The following is a 21,378-nucleotide window of genomic DNA, read 5'->3' as shown; positions in this document are numbered from 1 at the left end:
AATTTGTGTGAATCTTTATTTAACTGACAAAAGTACAAAGAAAACATTTTCAATAGTTTTAGTGACCAGCTTAATTGTATTTTGTAATTTTAAAAGAAGTTAGAATTTGATGCTTGCAACGCACTCAAAAAAAGTTGCGACAGAGGTATTATTACAATTATATTACATTACCTTCCATTTAATAACACTTTTTGTGGTATGGGATCTGAGGATGCTAATTGTTGCAGTTTTGTAATTGGAATTTATTGTCCATTGTTGAAGTTTAGCTTTTTGTGTTGAAAATATTTTCGTGAGTGAGTGAAGCAAATGAGTTCACCACTCGAAGATAAACTTCATATCTTTGCACAGCCATGCAATATCCTCTGTTATAATATATTATATTATATGTCAGACATCTCATTCAATCCGTCAGATCAAATAGATCACTGATCAAATAGAAATTCTCCAAAATAATTCAAGAAATGAGTTTTCTCCTATTTCAGTATCTTAGAATAACTACTTTGATGAACGAGGACATGAGTTAATTTTTACTTTTATATATTCATTTAATATATTTTTTCTATTCACTTTCTTTTATAGCTATATTGTAAATACTGGACATTTTGATGCGCCCTCCAGACCAGTAGGTGGCGGTAATGCACCACCTCTCTGTTTGCAAACCGCCAATAAACCTCGAAGAACAAGAAGGGAAACAACAGCAGCAGTAACAGCAGCACGCTAAAGGTTTGTGAAACTTCCCACCTGAGCTGCTCGGTTAACAGCTAGTGGAGATTCTGGAGTCATGAATCTGTGGATTTTTCTTGCTGTGTCCTGATTCTTTCCACCTCTTCTAATGAAATGAGGGTCCAGACGGCGCTCTGGAGGAAAATCTCCACAGACTCCTGCTGCTACTGGCTCAAAGGAGAAGTTTAGTCATGGGGCTGAGTCCTCTTTTACTTTTAAACTCTTTAAACAGCTAAAGTCCTGCACAGTGTTCATAAAGGAGCTGATTTGGCTGCAGGTTTCTGATGTAAATTCTGAACCAATCAGCAGATGAACAAACCAGAAGACCAGCCTGCTATCTGTTAGCTCACTCACTGAAGTTCATTAGATGGAAATGTGGAACACTTGCTCCACTTGGGAGATGGATGAGGGAGAAAATGGGCTCTTATTCAGAAGAATTTGTTTTTGGGCAGAAACAGAAGATTTGTGCACATGTTCAAAACTACTGTTTATGGTTTTGTAGCAATTCACACAAATATGCACCATCATTCAAAAGTTTATCTATTAAAAGGATTGTAATATGATTCTAGTGTTGTAGACTTGGGTTTAATAATAATAATAATAATAGTGTTGTGTGATACAGCACCATTTTTACTGTGTTGAGCAGACATGTGTTGTCTGTTCTCTCAGAGCTCCAGGGCCAGAGTGCTGTAAACTTTCTGCCCCTTTTGGGTAATATCTGTGTTTTCTGGTCTTTTTTCTTCACAAAGGTGAGCCAGAAAATCTGCTTTTAATGGGTGGTATTTATTCCAGTCCATTTTACTTCCACAGACAAAAATGAAAGAAAAAGTGTGTTCCAGCAGACTAAAAGAAGTCCTCTCTCTTTGGCCCCCACATTCACTCACAGCCCTAACCCTCACTCAAACTACAGTGGAGGCTTTGCACCATCATGTGACTCCATAGCAACAGTAACTACACTGCCACTGACAGGGGGCATGCTTGTAGTACTTCATTTAGACGAGTTAGTTGTTATTGATCAGTATGGGAAGGTTTTGCTGTGTTTTTTGGATGTGCAAATTGTTTTGAATGAAACAAAGACATCAGTTTTTTTTAAATTTACCAAAAGTAATTGATCATCAGGAGAAAAAATGGAGACATTTCTAAACATAGACAGGGAAATGGGGGAAAAACATTCAGTTGGACTCTGTGTTGAATGGAGAGGTCAAAAACCTGATGGTATGCTCACTTCATTACCATGAAGGTAAGAATAAAAAAAAATAATTTCATAACTGCAGTAAAGTTCTTATTCTTATCCAGTGAAGTGAACGTGAGCAGCACAGCAGCTTAGCACAGTCTAACCTTCATAGAGACTTAAAAAGTGCATTTACGTTCAGGGATCCTTTGGAGCACATTGTGCGTGTGCTTGGGACCCAGTCATTATGGGAAACACCTTTCTCCAACCAATCTTTGTAGAAGAAAGGTTTCCTCTCATGTAAAACATCGCTATTGTTCCAAATTGTAGCGTCATGTGGAGTGAAGTTCTGCTTGTAGAGCATTTTCCAGTACAGTGATACCTGCATATGATAATCTGATAACTTAAACGGCAACCTGAAGGGGTCAAAATCACACCGTAAAAAGAAAACTGATAACTCCTACCATTTGAAAGAGAGAGGATGAAAATGAACTTTTTAAAAGTGCAACATATTCAAAAATTAGTCAAAATACTTTGTTCTTTGTCTATTCTACATACGAAACTTATTAATAATTTACCAGATCCATCTACATTTGTATCTCTAAAATTCGGGGTGCTGCAGCCATTAAAGGTGGATGATTTGGTGGTTAAGCCATATTACAGTATTGTAGGGATGTGTTTGCGTTAACAATTTCATAGCCACATGGGGGCGAAGTCTAGAATTATTTAAGAATCTTAAATTACGGGCAGCACGGTGGTGTAGTGGTTAGCGCTGTCACCTCACAGCAAGAAGGTCCGGGTTCGAGCCCCGTGGCTGGCGAGGGCCTTTCTGTGCGGAGTTTGCATGTTCTCCCCGTGTCCGCATGGGTTTCCTCCGGGTGCTCCGGTTTCCCCCACAGTCCAAAGACATGCAGGTTAGGTTAACTGGTGACTCTAAATTGACCGTAGGTGTGAATGTGAGTGTGAATGGTTGTCTGTGTCCATGTGTCAGCCCTGTGATGACCTGGCGACTTGTCCAGGGTGTACCCCGCCTTTCACCCGTGGTCAGTTGGGATAGGCTCCAGCTTGCCTGCGACCCTGTAGGACAGGATAAAGCGGCTAGTGAGATGAGATCTTAAATTACGTTATTGTGTTTTCCAGATGCATCACTGCTCAGATTGTGGGAAGAGTTTTACTCAAAGTCGTAATCTCAGAAATCACCTGCGTATCCATACAGGAGAGAAGCCGTATGTCTGCTTACAGTGTGGGATGAGTTTTACTTGGCAGAGGTGTCTCCAGCGGCACAAGCACATCCACACAGGAGAGAGACCGTACTGCTGTGGACAGTGTGGGAAGAGTTTTACTCGTCGGAGTCATCTCCATGAGCACGAGCGCATCCACACAGGAGAGAAGCCGTATCAGTGCTCACAGTGTGGGAAGAGTTTTACTCGTCAGCATCATCTCCATCGGCACAAGCGCATCCACACAGGAGAAAAGCCGTATTACTGCTCACACTGTGGGAAGAGTTTTAGTTGTCCGAGTCATTTCCAACAGCATGAGCGCATCCACACAGGAGAGAAGCCGTATTACTGCTCACGGTGTGAGAAGAGTTTTACTCGTCAGCATCATCTCCATCGGCACAAGTGTATCCATACAGGAGAGAAGCCGTGTGTCTGCTCACAGTGTGGGAAAGGTTTTACTTGTCAGTATCATCTCCATCAGCATGAGCGTATCCATACAGGAGAGAAGCCGTATCACTGCTCACAGTGTGGGAAGAGTTTTATTTGGCAGAGGAGTCTCCAACGACATCAGCACAGCCACACAGGTGGAGGATCTTAACCAGCCCTGTTGGCCCACGTGCCATCACCGATGAACCAACACACAGCAGATACAGTCCTACTCTGTCACAACACCCAGTCCTTGTTATCCAAGCTTTATGCAAGCTGTCACAAACAAGTCATTTATAGCCTGGGAAAAGAATGCCTAGCGTCACGTAGATTAGGGGGAAGCTGACTCCATGGTGCCTTGTCACAGCAGGGAATTCTTGAGAACCCTGCGTAACTTCACACTCATTCCAGACCAGACTTTTTGACCAAAGACAGAATTTTCAAGCATCAGTAAGACAGGTTTAGTATTTTAGGGACTTTTTTTTTCTCTGACTAATGTTTTGTATTCCCAAATGAATCCTGAATCACACTATATGGCTCTTCCTTAAAAGATTGCTGTGAATGTTATATGAACAATGAGCCACTTACACACACGGATCCAAAGAAATGTACTCTAAAGAAACGTACTGTTACTTGAAACAACGTGTTTTTTTTTTTTTGCTTTAAAATCTGTGTGTTTGTCTAAAAGTTTTATAACAGTCTTCTTATCCATGTTAATGCTGCTCACATTTATTAAGCTAATAAATATACTTGTACAAATAGGTACTGATTAATAAATGGCTAATGTAATGATTATCATTTTTAAGTTACATGACATGCATCCTGAATTGCCCTCTTAAAGGAGGATTCAACAGATACCTATTGGTCTGACTGCCCATTTTGAATAATTAATAGTGGACAACAATTGCGATAAAATATGCGAATTGGCGACAATTTTCACTTGGAATCACACTGAATTGATATTCGCATATTTTACCGCAATTGTGTCTCCAACTAGTCGTAGGCTGTCACAGCCCAGCTTTCCCTTGTCAGGAAGGGAAGTAGAGGAAGTCTCATGGAAACTGACTTGAAGGGTTCGCAACGGCTTCTCAACACCAGCGATGCATTTGCGGCTATTTTGAGAGAAATTTTTTCGTGCAAATTGTTTGAACATGTTCAAAATTTCAACGACGAAGGAGCGACACTTTGCGACTCATGCAAGGAAATTGAGAAGCCCCGCGAATGTTTCAAGACACTTTTGAAACTCTCTCGCGAATGACATTCGCAATTTGTCGCAAGCTGTCACAGCCCAGTGAGATAATTTGCTTATAAAAACAAACATGGGATTATTTACGAACACATTTTTACGGAAAATAATCACAACAGTTTAATATAAAATGAGTTAAAATAGTTTTATTTGTCCACTTGCTTACTGGACAGTTGACAGTTTGTATCGTGTAAGGGCAATAGACGGATGTCAGAGGATGAATTTCACTGTGCTTGAAGTGTGCATGTGACGAATAAAGGTTTCTTCTTCAGTGCAGGAAGAGTTTTTTATTGAAAACGCGAGTAAACAGATTCAAAACAGAGACAAAGGCAGAGTGGGAAAACAGGCAGTGGTGGAGTGAGACATAGACAGGATATCAGGGGGATACAATATAATACTCACAGTCCAAAAACACTAACTGTTATAATCTCACGTAGGCTCTCCTACTCTATCGTCTATCATCCGCACTTAACAAATTACCGTCATAAAAAAAATCTCTAGGGAAAGGTCAATAGTGAAGTTGACCCTCCGTGCATCCTGCTAAACTGTCAACAAAATGCTGCACACAGCATCCCAATCCGTGACCACTGATGAATTCATTAGCAGTTTTATTTTTGCACTGACAACTTCTACCCATGGGACATGCTTATCAACACAAAATTCCACAAACACAGGAGAAATCGCTGAGTGGAATACTTGGAAGTTTATTGATCTGGTGATACCGCTAAATTTATAGTGTACACTTTTTTTGTGTGCTTTGAGTCAAACAATTGTGAACCTCCTAAAATGAGGAACAGCCAAAATAAGGTTTACCTTACACACTGTTAGGTTTTATTATTATGTAGGTTTATAAATAATTGTAAGTATTTATTCTTGACCAAGAAGCCAGCAGTTAGTTTATCACAAAATTATAAAGGATTTATTTCTGTTCAGTTAAAATGACCTTCTGTTTTAGATAGACATTGTTTAAGAACATTTTTGTTTATTTTTGATATGAAATGTGTATTATTGATCAGAGATGTGTCTAGATGGCGACAGGGTCTGCGATGATCTCACACACACTCGCAATGGCCTTTGATATCATAAGAACATTGCTATCATATTGCTGCATAGCCAACGTGTATTGGGGATTAAAAGTTAGTTTATAGCTAGGGTTGTGATTTAAGTTAGTTTTATAGTTTTAAGTTAGTTTTAAGGAGTTTGCATGTTCTCCCCGTGTCCACGTGGGTTTCCTCCGGGTGCTCCGGTTTCCCCCACAGTCCAAAGACATGCAGGTTAGGTTAACTGGTGACTCTAAATTGACCGTAGGTGTGAATGTGAGTGTGAATGGTTGTCTGTGTCTATGTGTCAGCCCTGTGATGACCTGGCGACTTGTCTAGGGTGTACCCCGCCTTTCGCCCGTAGTCAGCTGGGATAGGCTCCAGCTTGCCTGCGACCCTGTAGAAGGATAAAGCGGCTAGAGATAATGAATGAATGAATGAATGAGTTAGTTTTAATTACAGAATATAATTTAGGATTGTTAAGACTTTATGATTCTAATGCTAAGACTTTGACTTTATTCTTTTTTGTTTACTTCCTTATAACATATCTTTGTTTACTACATATTGCCGAATCAAGATGTAATTTGCTGACTTAGCACTAGACACACATTCATGTGTTAAGAATTATGATTTTAATATTTTAGCTTTTCACCTTTTAGCTTTTAGATTATTTAAACTATTCCTGTTTAAATTGGCATTAATTTCTGTATTTGACCTTCTTTGACTAAGACTTTGTAGACTAGATATATTATGTGTTTAAAAATTCCATCACCATCTTAAGTTCATAGTGCCCTGACCTGAAGGAGTGGACGTAAGCAATGACCTTTAAAATCTGTTTGTACCTTGCTATCATGTCATATCATCAGAAATATGTCATTATGTTATGATTTACACACACACTGAACATCTGAACATTCCATCAGAACAATGATGTAATTAAGATGTGACCTGCTCATATACACACACACACACACACACACACACACACAAATAGACACAGATATCAAAATGATGTCATTTATACACAGATAACACTCACATATAATAACCCTCTGTATTCTTGTCTAATTGGGGAACTTGCAAATAAAGATGTGAACTACATTGGGGTTCCTGTCTTTCTTTGCGACTGACCCCCAGAGCTCTGGGTGGTACGAGGGCGGTGGTCCCGAGATTAAGTTGACTGTCCTGACTGGGAGAATCTAACAATTTGGGGGCTCGTCCGGGATACTTCCAATCAGGTAAGGGGTCTCTTTTAATTGATTAGTTGGGGGGGACTTCCGCCTGGTTGGTAGTATCAGAAAAAAACCCAGTCGTTTTTTATTTTGGTAATCCTCGTGTAGAGGCACGGGACGACGTTTTTATGTTATTGGTAATCCTCGTGTATAGGCACGAGACGTCTTTATTGGTGATCCTCATAGACTTTTGTTTACGGGATGTTTTTATTTTGGTAATCCTCATAGAATTTGTTTACGAGATTTTTTTTGGTTATCCTCATGGAAGAGCCACGGGAAGATTGGTTATCCTCGTAATTTGTTTACGAGATGGTGATCCTCGTAATTTGTCTACGAGAAGAGTGCGCTTTATGAGTTAAACCCATAATCATTAATTAATCTCGGGACTGATTCCTTCGTGCCACCATGGGGGGAAAATTGTATTGTATTAAGGTACCCAGACCCCGAGAAAAACCCACGGGATTGGATGAATTGCTGTGGTTTAGCATTCTACACAAATTCTAGACAATTTGGCCAGTTCAGTTTTGATTTATCCTCATTAAAGTATTTCCAATCTCTAGGAGCTGTGTAATGTATATTTTAATTGTTAGAGCATTTATATAAGGCATTACTGGATATGCACAAAATAATGAAACAAATAATCAGTACTCTGGACATGAACAGTCAGAACTGTGTTCCTGGTGTGCATAAAATGTCGGGCCTTTGGTCGGTCAGACCTGTGTGGCCAGCTTCCAAGGTCCTTATTTCCCTGATAAAATCCTTGGAAGATGCAGGTTAGAGTGATTTTACCTAAAATTTGAATGATAATTAATGATATATCCCAGTTACTTTTTATTCAATATTAATAACAATAAACTTTAAGAATGCATACAAAGCTTCAATGTTTGACAAAAAAAACCACAAAGTGTAAATCCCAGATAGCAGAGGGACGTTGAAACGGCGCCGATTCTTGGTCAGAATGGTCGGTTTCCGTCGTAAGTCAGAAAATCAACGCTGAAACGGCGCCGTGAAACGTCGATTTCTCCGCCATCGGAGAAGGTCGATTTATCACTGTTGAATCACTGTGGGTAAAGGTTGATCTGTCGACCGTCAGAGAAGGTCGAATATACGATGTTGAACCATCGTCACTTTTGCCGGGCAGTTTTCAACATTGGTAGGAGCATATCAGAATATAAATTGCCACTGTTTGTCTTATCCTGCTTACACATAGATACAAGTAAATGATATAAGTGATGATGATAAATAAATGATAAAAAAAGAACAAAAGCCAGTTTACTTTCTTAACTCAGCAATGGATTTGACCTATCTTTGAAAGTTTTTTTGCAAATAACTTAACATTTCCAAGATGATCATAAATTAATTCTAATTTATAATTATAATTATAATTTATAATTATAATTATTTAATTCATAATGTCCCATAATGCAGTGCGATTACCACTGCTGTTACTGGATGACGTCATTTTCGTTATATACCTGGGTGCACGTGAAACTCCTACACCACTCGGTTGGATCGCGACTCTCTTGTGGATCGGCCTGCTGTTACACTTGGACCATTGAGAAAAACACTGGACCACGCTACATTTTCATTCATCCCTGGACATCTGGTATGTACCATTATTCAGTCACTATTAATAAAGGGAATTTCGAATACAATTTCAAGCAGTTTAAGAAGTTATGATGAACTTCAGTCATATCACGCGTTGGAGAAATTTCCCTCAACTAGTATCCATTTGAAACAACAACAATGCAGATGCATTATTCAATCGAAAAACGAGTCGAAGTACTTGTCTTGTTGGAGTGAAAACTTAGCATTTAAATCGAACATGTAGGCCTAGGTCGCATGTCGTTTCGAGCTGACCTGTTCTTTTGTGTAGCCATGGGTCATGCCTCACGGCCATGAACTTTAAAGATTATCCAGGCTACCAACGCTTCTGTAGTGACCACTTTGTTTGAGGTACCACGAACGAAATTGCTTATATTCCCTCAACTAATACAATAAACATGCAGATGCATTGTTTAGTCGAAAACTAGTCAAAGTAGTTGTCTTGATGGAGTGAAAACAAAGCATTTCAATCGAGTATATAGGCCATGGTTATAACCGGTAGCTCTATACCCGGCTTGAGGGGGTTGGGCTTTGTAACGCTATGGGTCGCAGCCATTAGAACAGGACTCCAGACATTGTTAAAACATTGTTGGTATTAAAACAGAACTTTCTATAAAACAATTGTTTGAACTGTGTGTGTGCGCGCGCGCGCGTGTGTCCATTTGAAACAATAAACATGCAGATGCATTATTCAATCGAAAAACGAGTCGAAGTAGTTGTCTTGTTGGAGTGAAAACTTAGCGTTGGTGTGAAAACTTAGCATTTAAATCGAGCATGTAGGCCTAGGTCGCATGTCGTTTTGAGCTGACCTGTTCTTTTGTGTAGCCATGGGTCGCGCCTCGCGGCCATGAACTTTAAAGATTGTCCAGCTACCAACGCTTCTGTAGTGACCACTTTGTTTGAGGTACCACGAATGAAATTGCTTATATTCCCTCAACTAATACAATAAACATGCAGATGCATTGTTTAGTCGAAAACTAGTCAAAGTAGTGGTCTTGATGAAGTGAAAACAAAGCATTTCAATCGAGTATATAGGCCATGGTTATAGCCGGTAGCTATACCCGGCTTGAGGGGGCTGGGCTTTGTAACGCTGTAGGCCTATACTGCCCTACAAAGCCAAAAGACCTTAACTCATCAGACTCATTACAGGCTTCTGCCTTGGTTTTCCCTTTGCTTTTGGAAGTTACGGTAAAAACGACGTCTTATTGTTACCAGAAAAAAACAGAAATTACTCGAAATAATTCATCACATGATACAACTGATGTCCTCTGTTCCAAAAATGGCAATAACTCATGTTGACCTTAAGTGATATTAAGGTCTTTTGGCTTTGTAGGGCAGTATGGGTCGCAGCCATTAGAACATGACTCCAGACATTGTTAAAACATTGTTGGTATTAAAACAGAACTTTCTATAAAACAATTGTTTGAACTGTGTGTGTGTGTGTGTGTGTGTGTGTGTGTGTGTGTAAGGTTATTTCAAATGTAATGATGTAAATGTTGTTGTCTTTGTTCCCCCCATGTTTACCTCAATGGAACCTGAAGACCACTACCCCGTCATTCCCTCAAAAGGTACTGCAGACATTTATTTCTTTAGGGGAGAGAACATGGCTTCTTATTGGTCAAAAAGAAGACGTGTTGTGACAGCTACTGAAATGTCAGAAAGGCAGATTCTGTCCGATTTTGAGTCAGCTCTGGGTAATCCTGCTGCTCAAGTCTCTCCTTCAATTGCATCACCCAGGCCTGCATCATCAATGGGTTTAGATGAGGATGGTGGGGATTCTGTTGAGTTGGGAGGGTGCAGTGATGCAGAGTCTGACAGCAGTAGCATGTCTTCAGAGGGTGACTCTTTTGAAGAGTCAGGGCTTCACCAGAAATTAAAACACTGGGCTGCATCATTCTCTGTGCCTTTGATTGCCATTACTGCTCTGTTGACCATTTTGAGAACAAGCCACCCTGAACTGCCCAAGGATGCTAGGACCTTATTGGGCACTAAGCCTGCAGTACCATTACAGACCGTAGGTAATGGGGAATACTTCCATTTTGGCTTGGCAAAGGGAATTTTGTCCAAATTAAGCACCATCCATTTACCAGATGTTATTCAAACAATAAGAGTTCAATTTAACATCGATGGTCTCCCTATTTTCAAAAGCACCAGGCTTCAGTTTTGGCCTATTTTGGCACTGATTGATTGTGATTACACCAGAACACTGTTTTTAGTTGGCATCTTTTGTGGCCCTGGAAAACCCTCCAATGTGTTTGATTATCTGACGCAGTTTGTTAAAGACCTCTCTGATCTGCTTTGCAATGGGGTAACATTTGGAGGTAGAAAGCTGAGGGTGGCCATTTCATCCTTCATTTGTGATGCTCCTGCTCGAGCATTTGTAAAACAAATTAAATGCCATAATGGGTACTCCGGATGCGATAAATGCCATCAGACTGGTATTTGGCAGAAAAAAATGACGTATCCTGAGACTGATGTTAGGCTAAGGTCAGACGAGGAGTTTGAAAATATGGTAGATGAGGACCCACCACATCAACAGAAGTCCTCTGACGGGTCTGGTGAAAATGGTGTCTGCCTTCCCAATAGATTATATGCATTTATGTTGCCTTGGCATTATAAAAAAGTTGATACATTTTTGGATGAGGGGGAAAAACTCTACAAGGCAGCCTACAAGAGCCATTAAAGCTATCTCCGAAAAGTTAATACAGCTTCGTCCCTATACTCCAGCTGAATTTGCACGGAAACCCCGTGAACTCGCTGAAACTGATAGGTGGAAAGCGGCAGAGCTGCGCCAATTTATGATTTACAGTGGGCCATTAGTTCTGAGGGACATTCTTCCACAAGATCTCTATGAAAACTTCATGTTGTTTTCTGTGGCCATGTTTTTGCTACTCACACCAAACATTTCTGAAAGTATGGTTTGTTTTTCCGAAAAATTGTTAATGGCTTTTGTAAAGCATTTTGGAGAGGTGTATGGTAAAGACGAGATTGTGTTTAGCGTACATCAAACAATACATCTGACACTTGAGTACTGCCAGTATGGTTCCCTAGACAACATCTCATCCTTTCCTTACAAGAATTATTTGGGTAAACTAAAAAAAATGCTACGCAAGCCATCTCAACCTTTACAACAGGTTGTCAAACGCCTTTCAGAGGAGCCAGTTTGTTTATTTCCACCACCACCTACACAACCACAGTTGTTACACCCACACCAGGAGGGCCCATTACCCCAACACTTAAGTTCTGGCCAGCAATTTAAAAAAGTGCATTTCAATGATTTCTGTTTTTCTTCAAAGCAGGGCGATGATTGCCTCGTGATTAAAAATGAAATCGTAATGGTGAAAAACATAATTAAACATGGTGACTCTGTCTTTGTGGTTTACATGAAATTCAAGAGGAGGGAGTCATATTTCCACTATCCTTGCCCCTCCACAAGCATTGGCTGCTACAGAGTATTTGGCATAGACGGCTGCCTTAACGTTGACTGGCTTGAGGTTGTCCAGGGCAAATGTGTGTTGTTCCCAGATGGAGAGACCTTTGTGGCAATCCCTCTTCGTCACCATTCATAAACCTATATGGGAAGAAAAAAAAAACCACACAAAGAAACACATCTTTACTTATGCATTAGAAGGAATCTGGACAGTTGGAGTACTCCAGCTGGATGGCAGGCACTAACTATCCTTTTCATGGAGTACTTTTTTTATTTTTTTTATTATAGATGGCACAGATTTGGAAAGTTGTGGAATTCCAAGACCGGAGTGCAGCAGTTGTGTCATCCAGCTGGGTGGTAGATGTTGACGGAGAAGTGGGATGCTACTGGCCACCCTTTGGTGGAAACAAAGCTGTGAAGGCCGCCATGAACTGCACCCCCCCGGGACAAGGATGGCGATTCCATCAAAAAATAAGGGTGCTGGCAACCTGTGGTGAGCTGCATAGCTACTTCATTAAACCAATGACAATACTTCAATACTGCATTAAGCCAATTTCATTAAGACTGCCTTCCCTTTCAGGCACCTTTGCCAAAGCAAGACGTTACCTGACCCAATCGCTTGAGGAAGGCTGCCTTACAGCAGACCTGCAATCGGATGATGGTGAGATGGGGCCAAGGAAAAGACAGTAAAAGTGTTTTCTTTTTTAAATCACAACTTGCAGTTATAAGTTCAATTACAGTTTCGTTTGTGTTTTGAGCTGTCAGTAAGGTCCTGGGTTTGTTTTTAAGACCAAACAAAAGGTATGTGGAGGAGGACAGCGAGGAGGAGGCAGGACCAAGCCGTAGGGGGAGGAGGCCACCATCTATTGACGCCACTCAGCTGGACAGCGAGTGGCAATTCCCCTCCCTTAATGAAGGTGACTATCTGTACCACTTGTTGTTGTTGTTGTTGTTCTACTAAAGACCTAGAAGTTGTCTGAAATAATAATGCTTTCATTTCCGTCTTCAGACACCCAGCCAGGCCTGTTTCTTCACAGCCAGCCATTAACTCATGGTAACTATGCATTTCCTTTATTTATGCCAGAAATTAAAATACCAATGAGTAAGTGAAGATATGTTTTGATCAACTGACTGCTTACTATTTTTCAGATTCACCATCGTCAGAAACCCCGCCAGGCCCTTTCCTTCACAGCCAGCCACTAACCCATGGTAACTATGCATTGCCTTTATTTATGCCAAAAACGACAAAAAAACAACAAAACGACAAACAAATATCTATGTAGATGCATTTTGATCAACTGACTATACAATTTTTCAGATTCACCCCAGCCACGTCACCGCTTCCATGGTAAGTCAAAGAGGAAATCAATCAATCAACATGAAAATTGTGAATTTAGAACAGAAATTAAATTAAGGCGCACCTTGAAGTGAACTAAATTGTACTCTCTGATATTTCAGCCACACCTCTGCCATCGCAACAGGGGAACAATCAGTTGCTGCGTGGTGAGTCATCAACTGTAATCACTGTTCAAAAATGACCAGCAATATGAAATAAAAGTCCTAATGTTTGGTGTTACTTAACAGACATGGGCATCAGCACAGTCATCGCTCTCCTTGGCCAGCTGAGGGAGGAAAACAGGGAGCTGAAGGGGGAAGTAGGAAGGCTGACGCAAGAGGTCAGGGCCCTAAGGAGAGAGATGGGGAGACAAGACACACCCCAGACATCGCCCCTAATCAAGCTCCCACTCTCCACCATGGAGGAGTTTTTGGCAGCAGAGGCCCTGGTGAAGGAAGATGCCAAACAAAAGCAGCTAATGGTACTTATTGAGTCTTACCTTTCCTTTCCAGTCATCTGCAACACCTGCAAAAAGAAACACAAATACTTAATATCATTGTGAATCAATGAAACAATGATAAACACTGAATACTTTCTCATTATTGTCTTCATGCTACATTTTATTCTATCAGGTGTCTACCTTAGCCCTTTGTGGAGGAACCGACGTAGGGGTCACAGTGAGGCGGATGCTGCGTAGCCTCCTGGTCAACAGCTTGGCCAGCCAATTTAACTGGGCTGGAAAGGGGGGGAAAAAACTGCGTTTAAGGACACCAAGATCCATGATGTCCTGTTTGGTAGGTTATGCATGTGCACAAAGCTGTAAAAGAGGGTAAAATAGTAAGCTGTCGCAAGTACTTGCACACTACTTCTAAACGTTCTTTGATAACTCCTTCACTAACTGTAACATTACGATTATAACGACAATGACAAACATATTGTGAAAGATGCAAAGGATTAAAAAGGATTAAGAAACTCACCAGGCGCCTTACTCAGAAAAAGCAGGTGTGCAGGCAAGTCCAGGGAGGCTGACTGAGTGACGAACGGTCCGGTAGTGGCATTTCTATTTCCGCTTTGTGTCAATGGGGAAATTAAAATGTTTTTTTTTAATCCCGTTTAAATTGTCACAAGATTCACATCTATGGTTTCTGATTTTTACATATATTTTCTGTACTAGTACCATTACTTGCCACCTACCACTAGAGTGTGACGTGCATAGTCTTAACAACTCAAACTTTCACAATTATCACCATGCAAAGTCTCAATGTTGTTTTGTTCTTTTTCTTTCAGATGCTCTACAAAAGCAGCTGCCAGGGAGCACACACGCTACTTTTAGTGACGCAATCAAGAAGTGGCTTAAGTATGCGCCAGAGAGAGAGGGAGGGATGAGGAGACGTGAGGTAGGGTGGCATTTAGAAACCCATAGCCTACTGCTGACTTTTTTTTATCAATGCTGCATCAAATTCATTTTGGTTATGTTTTTCTGTTTCCATGTACAGGTGTCTGCGCCGCAGGAGGAATATAGGCCACAATTATAAATTATAAATAAATCATAAAATGTTTCTAAGAACTTGTTCAAGTGTGTTCTGTTCCTTATAAATGTTAAAAGTTATGCCTCATTAGATAGCTTGACAAACATTAGGAGAGGTGCATTGTTGCATGCATTTTTATATCCTGTTGTACATAAAACAGGACGTAGCCTACGCACATTGATATAAATTAAGTTTCACTTTCATGGTTGAAGTATGCATGTGTGTGTTCATCCTAGGCAAGAGCCCCGATGCTTTATTGTTAGCTAGTTTAATTTAGCCTGTTTTGCTTAATTTGTAGCCTTCCTGTTGTACATAAAACAGGAAGTAAAGTTGGATGAATCATCGCCGAAAATTAAACTATAAATCGACCGAAATCCGTAGTTGAATAAAGGGTGAAAGGGGGTCTATTCTCTGTCGGCCACCATCCACTTTTCAATGTCATTTCAATGCAAACTCGTATGAGCAAAGCGGTGTTGAATCAACGCCGGTGATCCACGATGATTCGACGGCGTATGGTCGAAGAACATGCCGATGATTCCCCGTCGAATCAACACCCTTTTGCTATCTGGGTGTAAATGCTATGTGCTCTTTTATTATCGTGGGAATTGATTATAGCTCTAAATAAATATTGAAGGTTTTTTTTTTGTTAGAAAGAATCCGTATAACTTGTACGCCTGTATACTATGTTTATTGAATCAAATCTGTATAAAATACGGACATTCTGTATATTCATTATGATCTCAACGAAAGCATCACTGAATCGATTCTTTAGAACCAGTGAAGACCATCCCTCACTGTCCCAGAGAGCACGGATTATTAAGTTGCAAGAGGAATTCTGTGATGTGTTCTCGCCCCTACCTGGTCATGCTAACCTCACAGAGCACCACATTGAGACTCCCCCAAGGGTGGTTGTGTGCAGCTGCCCGTATCAGCTCCCTGAAAACAAGAAAAATGTGGTTCGCGATGAACTCCAGGCTATGCTTAAGTTGGGAATAATTGAGGAATCGCACAATGACTGGAGTAGCCCAGTGGTCTTGGTTCCAGGTCGGTCCGGATGGGTTGGTCGGATGGGTCCGGACAGTTCTGTGTAGGCTATAGAAAAGTCAATGTGATGTCTAAATTCGACACACATCCAATACCTTGCATTGATGAACTGCTCGATTGGTTAGACGTGGCTCGCTTTTACTCCACACTGGATTTAACAAAGGGATATTCACAGATCCCCTTGACTCCATTATCCCGTGAGAAAATGTCCTTTTCCACTCTGTTTGGCTTACACCAATTTGTCACCCTTCCTTTCGGATTGTTTGAGGCTCTAGCGATATTTCAGCGTCTCATGGACCGAATTCTCCATCCCCACAATGCATATGTGGTAGCCTACTCAGATGATATAATCTCATCTCATCTCATTATCTCTAGCCACTTTATCCTGTTCTACAGGGTCGCAGGCAAGCTGGATCCTATCCCAGCTGACTATGGGCGAAAGGCGGGGTACACCCTGGACAAGTCGCCAGGTCATCACAGGGCTGACAAATAGACACAGACAACCATTCACACTCTCATTCACACATACAGTCAATTTAGAGTCACCAGTTAACCTAACCTGCATGTCTTTGGACTGTGGGGGAAACCGGAGCACCCGGAGGAAACCCACGTGGACACAGGGAGAACATGCAAACTCCGCACAGAAAGACCCTCACTGGCCACGGGTCTCGAACCCGGACCTTCTTGCTGTGAGGCGACAGTGCTAACCGCTACACCACCGTGCCGCCGATGATATAATCATTTATAGTAATGTTTGAGAGCGGCATTTACAGCATCTTAGGGCAGTTCTGAGGTTGCTGAGGCACGCTAGGCTCACAGAAAATCCAAAGAAGTGTTTAATTGGGCAGGTGGAAGTATGGTATCTGGGCTTCCACTTGGGTCATGGGTAGGTGCGTCCCCAAATTGATAAGACTGCAGCGATTGTGGACTGCTTGAGACCTAAGACCAAAAAGGGGGTGAGGCAGTTCCTGGTGTTGGCTTGCTATTATAGGCAGTTCATGCCTAACTTTTCGGACATCACCAGTCTGCTGACTGACATCACTAAAAAGGGGGTGCCAGATCCAGTCCAGTGGATAGAGCTGTGCAAACAGGCTTTTGCTCAAGTAAAGGTGGTTTTGTGTGTGTGTGTGTGTGTGTGTGTGTGTGTGGGGGGGGGGGCTGTTGCATTCTCCTGACTTTTCTCTCTCTTTTGTTTTACAGACGGATGCGTCCAACAGAGGGCTGGGCCCCATTTTGTCCCAGGTGGGGGAGGGGGAAGAGCATCTGCTGCTGTACATCAGCCACAAGAGTCATGCGAGAGTCATAGTACAGCACGATAGAGAAGGAGTGTCTGGCCATTAAATAGGTGGTCCTCACTCTCTCGTACTACCTGCTATGATGCCCATTTGCCCTCTGTTCCAACCATGCCCCACTCCAGTGGATCCACCGGATGAAGGATGCCAATGTGCAGATCACTCATTGGTATCTGGTCATTCAGCCCTTGTAATCTGAGGTGGTCCACAGACTGGGTGCACAGATGGTAGTCGCAGATTACCTCTCCTGTCAGGGGGGGGCTGTCTGCTGCAGGCTGGACAGCTCCTTGGCCTGAGTCAGGCGGTGGGGGTATGTGGCAGAGGGGGCGTGGTTGAGCATAGGCTGTGAACCGCAAGGAGGCAGGTTGAACCAGCAGGTCATGTGTGATGTGCACCTGTGTCAAATTACTGGCTGTCTATTAACCTGTGTGTCTTTCAGAGAGCCAGGAACAAGTGAGAGAGCTGTCTCACCCCGTGTGTGTGTGTGTGTGTGTGTGTGTGTAAGTTGATGTATTAAGGCCTCTGCATGCTCTTGCGACAAGGCTTTCACAGATAGCTTTTCGCAGACAGTTGTAATTTATCGTTGAGCGGGGAGTATAGGCGTGTATAGGCGTACGTGATGTTATCCACCGCCACAACGCAAGGGGGCGCGAAGTCGCGAAATCGCTAGGAGTAGTTGGTGGGTGTGGTTAGTGGAGTGTTTATCTTCCAGTAACTGAGCAACAGGTCATTCAACACCACTGTCCTTATATTGCGCTGTCCTTATAATGACTAGAACTGGAGTCATATAGATGTACGTACTTCCTCACTTCCTCGATCAACCGCTCTTCGTGCTGCTCCATCTTCGCTCGTGTTTTTAAAAATGGCGGTCGTGAAAACAAAATAAACCGGGGAAGTAGGGAAGCGGAAGTGCATGTACAGCGGATGTAGAGTGGACCAATCAGAGCCCTCTTGTCTGCGACGCTGTCTGCGAGGCTGTCTGCGGTGGTCACAAATTTTGGGAGGTGCGCGCAGAGCGTCTGCGAAGCGGGGGGGGGGCTTCGCAGACGGCGTCGCAGATGGACTGGGTTGTCAGCATAAATTGGCCCTTAGTTGTCACTGAAAAGTGTCAAAAATAAAAGAACTCACCTGTTCTGAAGTCTGCTTCCAGTTCCTCTGTTTCCCTACAAGTTAAAGTGTTGTTACAATAGTGTTCAGCACACCATTCCTCTGCAGACTAACCCATATGCAGAAGCAGCGAGTATTCTTACTGCATTTGCCATCAGTCCTGCCCATGAGCCCACCTCTGGGCTGAATTTCCATCCTGAAAATAATGGAACCAGTGTCATAGTCCACTCAAAGCAAGCTGTGACATGTTACACTGGAAATAAACCAAATGTTCTCCAGAGACTTTGCAAGCCAATACAGCCACATGCTCCACAATTTAATCCAGCATTCCCTTTCGTGGTCATGGGAGAGAGGAGTACCACATTTCACCACCTGAACTATGTGACATTAATGCCTTTATACAGGCACTTCCTAGCCCTAAGGAAATACATATCTTCTGTGATTCTGTGCACTCTCACACTCATTATGCTCAACTCACTGGTCCTGATTATCACTGTATTCTCATGCATGTACTGGAGCCAGAAGTCACTGATGCTGCATTGCAGGAGGAGGACAGCTGTCCTCACTGACTCCCAGCCACAGTGGATACACACAAGTTGTCTGAAAAGGTGTCCACAATCATGTCTTCCTGTTGACCTCCCACCTGAAAAGGCAGGAGCAATTCAGCAATCAAAAAGTCCTGAGGGGACCTCTTCTTATCTCGCCTGTTTACAACCCCATTTCTAGAAAAGTTGGGATGTTTTCCAAAATGCAATAAAAGCAAAAATGTATGATTTGTTAATTTGTGTGAATCTTTATTTAACTGACAAAAGTACAAAGAAAACATTTTCAATAGTTTTAGTGACCAGCTTAATTGTATTTTGTAATTATAAATGAAGTTAGAATTTGATGCTTGCAACGCACTCAAAAAAAGTTGTGACAGAGGTATTATTACAATTGTATTACATTACCTTCCATTTAATAACACTTTTTATGGTATGGGATCTGAGGATGCTAATTGTTGCAGTTTTGCAACTGGAATTTATTGTCCATTGTTGAAGTTTATCTTTTTGTGTTGAAAATATTTTCGTGAGTGAGTGAAGCAAATGAGTTTACCACTCGAAGATAAACTTCATATCTTTGCACAGCCATGCAATATCCTCTGTAATATTATATTATATTATAATTATATTATATTATATTATATTATATTATATTATATTATGTCAGACATCTCATTCAGTCCCTCAGATAAGTACACTGATCAAATAGAAATTCTCCAAAATAATTCAAGAAATGAGTTTTCTCCTATTTCAGTATCTTAGAATAACTACTTTGATGAACGAGGACATGAGTTAATTTTTACTTTTATATATTCATTTAATATATTTTTTCTATTCACTTTCTTTTATATCTATATTGTAAATACTGGACATTTTGATGCACTCTCCAGACCAGTAGGTGGCGGTAATGCATCACCTCTCTGTTTGCAAACCGCCAATAAACCTCGAAGAAGAAGAAGAAGAGAAACAACAGCAGCAGTAACAGCAGCACGCTAAAGGTTTGTGAAACTTCCCACCTGAGCTGCTCGGTTAACAGCTAGTGGAGATTCTGGAGTCATGAATCTGTGGATTTTTCTTGCTGTGTCCTGATTCTTTCCACCTCTTCTAATGAAATGAGGGTCCAGACGGCGCTCTGGAGGAAAATCTCCACAGACTCCTGCTGCTACTGGCTCAAAGGATAAGTTTAGTCATGGGGCTGAGTCCTCTTTTACTTTTAAACTCTTTAAACAGCTAAAGTCCTGCACAGTGTTCATAAAGGAGCTGATTTGGCTGCAGGTTTCTGATGTAAATTCTGAACCAATCAGCAGATGAACAAACCAGAAGACCAGCCTGCTATCTGTTAGCTCACTCACTGAAGTTCATTATAGACCCCGAAGCCGCCGCCAGGCGCCGCTAAAACCGCCATTTAGAATTTGAGCCGCCGCCAGCCAATAATTTTGTAAGCCAATTTGAGCCGCTATCTAATAAAATTTGGCTGAGCCACTAAGAATTGTGTACATCAAATAATGGGTTTATCCACATCATGAGCTACAAGAAAAAAGTGACACAAACATGATCAACTGTACACACTAGTAGTAACACAATAGAGACGTATAGGCATACACTGTAGAGATTTAGAACTGATATCACAGCACAGAGAGCCACCACAAGCTTGCCGCTGTGACTACCTGTCTGGCTTCCCGCCCCTCACACCGTTACCACGATACACTGGGGAACCCGGGAACCCACCCAGAGCATCACTCGACTCCGATATCGACGAGATGGCTGCATTCTTTGCCGCTGCTGAGGGAAAGTGTAAAGGTATTTTTTTGTTTGTTTGTTTGTTTGCACGTCCAGGTTTTTCCGGGATTGTCCCGGTTTTTTTGTGGAAAATGGAAAATGTCCAGGAAAATGGAATAACCTTCCCGGGACACGTTTTGTCCTGGTTTTTTACTTCCTCACATTATCCCCCATTGAAATAAACACAAATCATTAATGTTTCTCGCAGCCACTTAACATATTAATAGTTTTCACGTAAGCGGGCATATTGTAGGCAGCTACTTGTGTGGCCTCACCGAATGTTTGCGCACGCAGCCAGTCGCCGTTGCTAGGTGATCGTGGTCAATACAACGGCGGCCGCGCGAAATCAAAGATACTGGAATACCGTAATACCAAACAATAGGTGAGAGTTCCCTTGGTCGGTGCGCGAGTAGGCTGGCTGTCTACTTCCTATGTTCTGATTCTGATAAAGGCTGGTTCTAAAGCCTGGGCCAATTTCATCAATAAATGAATCATTAAATAAATCATTAAATATATCAAAAAAGAATGCCTGAACACTGGCGTGAGATGAATAAATCAGTTGTCCCAATAACATAGCACCTCTCTCTTGTGATTAAAACAAAGGATTAGGGCTATTTGGTATGATACGGTAGTCTAACTTTTAAAGTTCAGTTCTC

At 41.7% G+C, this 21,378-nt stretch overlaps 1 protein-coding gene and 2 long non-coding RNA genes across 3 annotated transcripts in view; 2 read left to right on the top strand and 1 right to left on the bottom strand.

Moving 5' to 3' along the window:
- The window catches only part of LOC132870267 (zinc finger protein 850-like), an 89,750-nt gene that overhangs the window by 24,547 nt on the left and 43,825 nt on the right, over nt 1-21,378 (top strand). The window contains exons 3-7 of the mRNA XM_060903907.1: nt 670-723; nt 3,035-3,698; nt 12,674-12,754; nt 17,734-17,747; nt 20,567-20,743. Of these exons, the coding sequence (XP_060759890.1) occupies nt 670-723; nt 3,035-3,698; nt 12,674-12,754; nt 17,734-17,747; nt 20,567-20,743 (990 nt within the window). The remainder of the gene's footprint in view (nt 1-669; nt 724-3,034; nt 3,699-12,673; nt 12,755-17,733; nt 17,748-20,566; nt 20,744-21,378) is intronic.
- On the top strand, nt 13,525-14,984 carry LOC132870572 (uncharacterized). Its single transcript, XR_009651137.1, has 5 exons — nt 13,525-13,596; nt 13,678-13,910; nt 14,062-14,223; nt 14,717-14,826; nt 14,926-14,984. It is a non-coding gene; the product is annotated as an uncharacterized LOC132870572 (long non-coding RNA).
- Nucleotides 14,415-20,281, bottom strand: LOC132870573 (uncharacterized). The gene is made up of 5 exons (XR_009651138.1): nt 19,960-20,281; nt 18,545-18,597; nt 18,423-18,457; nt 15,817-15,894; nt 14,415-14,498 (listed from the first exon to the last, which is right to left on the bottom strand). It is a non-coding gene; the product is annotated as an uncharacterized LOC132870573 (long non-coding RNA).

Source organism: Neoarius graeffei, chromosome 22 (genome assembly GCF_027579695.1).
Source record: "Neoarius graeffei isolate fNeoGra1 chromosome 22, fNeoGra1.pri, whole genome shotgun sequence".
In the NCBI taxonomy this organism is placed as follows: Eukaryota; Metazoa; Chordata; class Actinopteri; order Siluriformes; family Ariidae; genus Neoarius; species Neoarius graeffei.
Note: the sequence above shows the minus strand (reverse complement) of the source record. Positions and strands in the feature narration are given on the sequence as shown.